Source organism: Lupinus angustifolius, chromosome LG05 (genome assembly GCF_001865875.1).
Source record: "Lupinus angustifolius cultivar Tanjil chromosome LG05, LupAngTanjil_v1.0, whole genome shotgun sequence".
Taxonomy (NCBI): Eukaryota; Viridiplantae; Streptophyta; class Magnoliopsida; order Fabales; family Fabaceae; genus Lupinus; species Lupinus angustifolius.
In genome coordinates this window covers 3,437,920-3,441,815 of record NC_032013.1, presented here as the reverse complement: position 1 = coordinate 3,441,815, position 3,896 = coordinate 3,437,920, and the positions used below count along the sequence as shown (strand labels likewise).

The 3,896-nt window shown below is 33.0% G+C and overlaps 1 protein-coding gene across 1 annotated transcript; it reads left to right on the top strand.

Annotated features, from left to right (window-relative positions):
• On the top strand, nt 1,490-3,436 carry LOC109347507 (probable methyltransferase PMT7). Its single transcript, XM_019587400.1, has 3 exons — nt 1,490-1,944; nt 2,118-2,256; nt 3,080-3,436. Exons 1-3 carry the CDS (start codon nt 1,769-1,771, stop codon nt 3,236-3,238), a joined length of 474 nt encoding a protein of 157 aa, XP_019442945.1. The 5' UTR covers nt 1,490-1,768; the 3' UTR covers nt 3,239-3,436.

Genomic DNA, 3,896 nt, shown 5'->3' with positions numbered 1-3,896 from the left:
ACTCGAACCCATGACGTCAGGGACAAATAGCCATTATTCACATGAGTCGCTACCATTAAGCTACATACTCATGGGAATAATGACTATTTGTCCATGAGGTTATGAGTTCGAGTCGCAGGAGACTCCCTTTGTGGGGAATAAAATATTGTATGAGCTATTTAAGCTGGTAGGTGGCAGGCTTGGTATATTCATGGGTCTGGAAGGTCACATATTAGAACTAGGGGTTAGGATGAACTGATAGTATATAAAAAATCTACACGCATAATTTTTTCTTAAACAAAAACATATTACTGTGTACTTTTATTGGATGGAGACACAGAGTCACGGTTTATTGGTGTAGGGGTCTCCTAGTGAGGCCTTTAGATCTCTAGTAGGATCCAAGAGAGGAGGTGAGGGAAAGAGAGTGTGAAATTGAGATGAAGAGGGGTGATTGAACCCCACATTTATCATTATATGTCCTCAACTCTTACAAACTGAGAGATCAACATAAGGCCATGCATATTTCATTTAGTTTTACTTCAGTTATGCACCTCTCTCTCTCTCTGCAATCATGTCATCATTCATTCATTAACGCAGGCTGCAATAAGAGCTCAAATTGATATTCTACTGAAATGAGACTTTATAAGTTAAGAGACTTGAGAAATGAATAAAAGATGGGGAGACTCGACTATCGTCCAAAAAGAGATACGACTATGTTCAACACGACATAATTTTTCTATCATTCCAAACAAAGTTTGGTCACTATATGCATTTTGTCTCTTCCATTATGCTTATCCTGAAATGCAAAGACTTCATCCGGGATTTAGTTTGGTTTTTATTCTGTTATGTGCTCTACAATGACATTTTTTCTTTTGTCATTTTTTTATGAATATAATATTTATGCAATGTGCAAAGATTTATACACTATTTTTTAATAATCAGTAATGATAAAACATAAATAGTAATAGTATATAAAATTCATACATCGTTAGTGCTTACATTGTTTCCTTATTTTTTTTTATAATGAAAAGTTTAAGTTGGGTTCTATGGGCTCACCTGGGCCATTCAAGTCTTGTAGCTTGATAAGTATTTACAAAGATACTTATAGATTATCCACCATTTCATTTTCTCCATTGTCTTTCCCAATACCCTGAAGTTACTTTTAGTTTATGTATTATTTTAAGTAATAATTATACTGACACCTCTGAGTTTTAGTGAAATTACATAAACCACTCATCACTTTTTTATACCTACACAAACCTCCTCTGGTTTTATACTTTCATTACACTGATACTTCTGCATGAGAAATAAATGTAATTTTTTAAATAAAAAATGTAATAAATGTAATTAAGTTAAACAAAACATCGTATACTATGAGGAAAATTCCAAATAATATACAAATCAATGTATTAATGATAAACCGAAAGAAGAGTGAAACTTAGTTATTAGATATATATAGCTGAGCACTACTTGAAATTGCAACAGATGAATATGTTCCCACGGCGATCATGTAATATCCCGTATCAATATCAACAGTTATTCTCTATTCAGTTAGTGTCGTGTGTTGTAGTAGGGATAAGTAAGAATTAATACATCTCATACTATTGTTCAACTGTTCAATCTGAAATAAGAGTAATGACATAAAACATGCATTACTGCAGTTCGTTCAACTGTCCCTTTGCTTATAATGTGATGACCCTTTAACCTTGGAAAAACAGGTATAAATCAAGATGAATTTACATCAGATACTCTCTTCTGGAAAGATCAGATTCGTCATTACTGGAGATTGATGAATGTCAAGGAGACAGAAGTTCGGAATGTGATGGATATGAATGCCCTTTATGGTGGATTTGCTGCAGCATTAGACAATGTTCCTGTTTGGGTTATGAACGTAGTTCCCTCAAGCATGAAGAACACTTTATCTGGAATTTACGATCGGGGACTGATTGGAACTTTTCAGGATTGGTAAGACATTATCTTTACAACTGAAATCCTAGATGCTTTTCTTTAAACATGTATATGTGTGTATGCATTTATATGCATAATTATACGTGTGTGTCTGTATATATATTCAATATGAACATATATAGCTTTTTTATATTATTAGTTGGGTGGAGCTAATGGAGATATCTTTACAGGTGTGAACCATTTTCGAGTTATCCTCGGACATACGATCTATTGCATGCCAACTACCTCTTCTCCCACTACAAAAACCAAGGGGAAGGTTGCTTATTGGAGGATATCATGCTAGAGATGGATCGTCTCACGCGGCCACTGGTAATGTCTGTTCTAAAAGATTATCCTACTGTTCCTACAATGGTTATGTGCATATGAAATCAAAGTAGAAGTTTATTTTTGGCTGAAAAGAGAATAAACATTTGGTCTAGTCTAACGGGAATGCATAAATGCATGTCCATGTTTTGTTTTGTGTGCTTGCATGATGCATTTAAGAATGTACTTTGAAGCTAAAGGCACTTCATTTCCTTTAATTAAACAAAGTAGTGTTATAAGTTCAACAAAAATTGAAGATTAAATAGAAAATCTTGTTTAAAAAACATTGCCTTTTAAGAAATCAGTAGTTTTGCAAGGGAAATTTGAACTTTTAGAATAGCAATGGGAGTTCCATTATATTATCAATTTATAATATCTTTTGTTATGTGAATGACTCATATTCCAGTGTACCAACCTTTTCTCAAGAAAACTACAATGCAAGTTATGAGTATAGATTGTCATAAAGGACTGGAGCAAAGAGCTATATATTTATGTGTTATGTAAACCTAATGGAACAACAATCACAAACACAAATCTTTAGTCTTAATACATAGTGCAGCTCAACGCTCCTAAGGACATAAGCACAAGTTGACCGAACATCGTTCACAAATTCCTTGTGTTATCGTGCCTTCTCTAAATCCTCTTTACAGTCACACCTTTTTACAAAAGAGAAAAACTAAGTTCCACTTCACTAATCACCTTTTCTTTTTGTAATTTATTTTTTGTGCTTGTGATAAACTTATATCATTATATCCACCATGGTACCGGTTGAGATAAATTTAGAATGTCCTGAAAGCAATGTTTGCTTAAATCAGATTATTTTGTGCAGGGATTTATTATCATTAGGGATGAGGAACATATTGTATCAAGAATCAAAGAGATGGCACCAAAATTTCTGTGGGATGTGGAGTCACATTTGATAGAGAACAAAGAAAAGAAGACAGAGCCTGTTTTAGTTTGTAGAAAAAAGTTTTGGGCAATTGTCTAAAAGGTGATTTAACCAATCACACGGGTAATTTGTAATGTTTAAGTTTTGTATCTGCTTTGTTTATTGCTTGATGAGCTTGTGTAGATTTTTAGAGGAAATCAATTAGTAAATGATCTCACTTTCAGTATAACTATTATGAATAGAAATGTAAGATTATGAGGAAAATAGTTTATAATATATTTTGTATCATTAAATCATAACAGATCAAATTGCATTACAAATATTTTTTATAGTATCTTTGATGCTATCTCCATTTTTTTAATGGAGATCTCCTATCTCGGTGTCCCATTTGTACGGAAATGGATCCTCTCCGGTACTGGAGAGTCCAGTGCTGGATAGGATGATGACATCTGGCCAATTTTTTTTTTTAACGACTATGATTACATGTTATAATTTATTAAAAATAAATAAAAACTCTTTAAAAAATTCTCAACCACATATTTCAGTACTAGTTTCTCCAGTACTGGAGAGGAGAGGAGTTGAACTCCATTTGTACGCCTCTTATATACTTTCGGTATAAAAATTTATACACAAACAGTAGTGTATATGCATTTGTATTACTTTTTTGAAAAGTTAGTGAAAATTGAAAATGAAAGATGAAGGATGTAACACCCATTTCTGACATGCGATCTCTTAGACCCATGAATATATTGAGTGT

What these genes read in the sequence shown, in the direction of transcription:
- LOC109347507 (XM_019587400.1), top strand. Translation starts at nt 1,769, where the DNA reads ATGAATGTCAAGGAGACAGAAGTTCGGAATGTGATGGATATGAATGCC. An exon ending in ATTGGAACTTTTCAGGATTG is followed by an intron (nt 1,945 to 2,117) that starts GTAAGACATTAT and finishes ATATCTTTACAG; the next exon opens with GTGTGAACCATTTTCGAGTT. An exon ending in ATCGTCTCACGCGGCCACTG is followed by an intron (nt 2,257 to 3,079) that starts GTAATGTCTGTT and finishes TATTTTGTGCAG; the next exon opens with GGATTTATTATCATTAGGGA.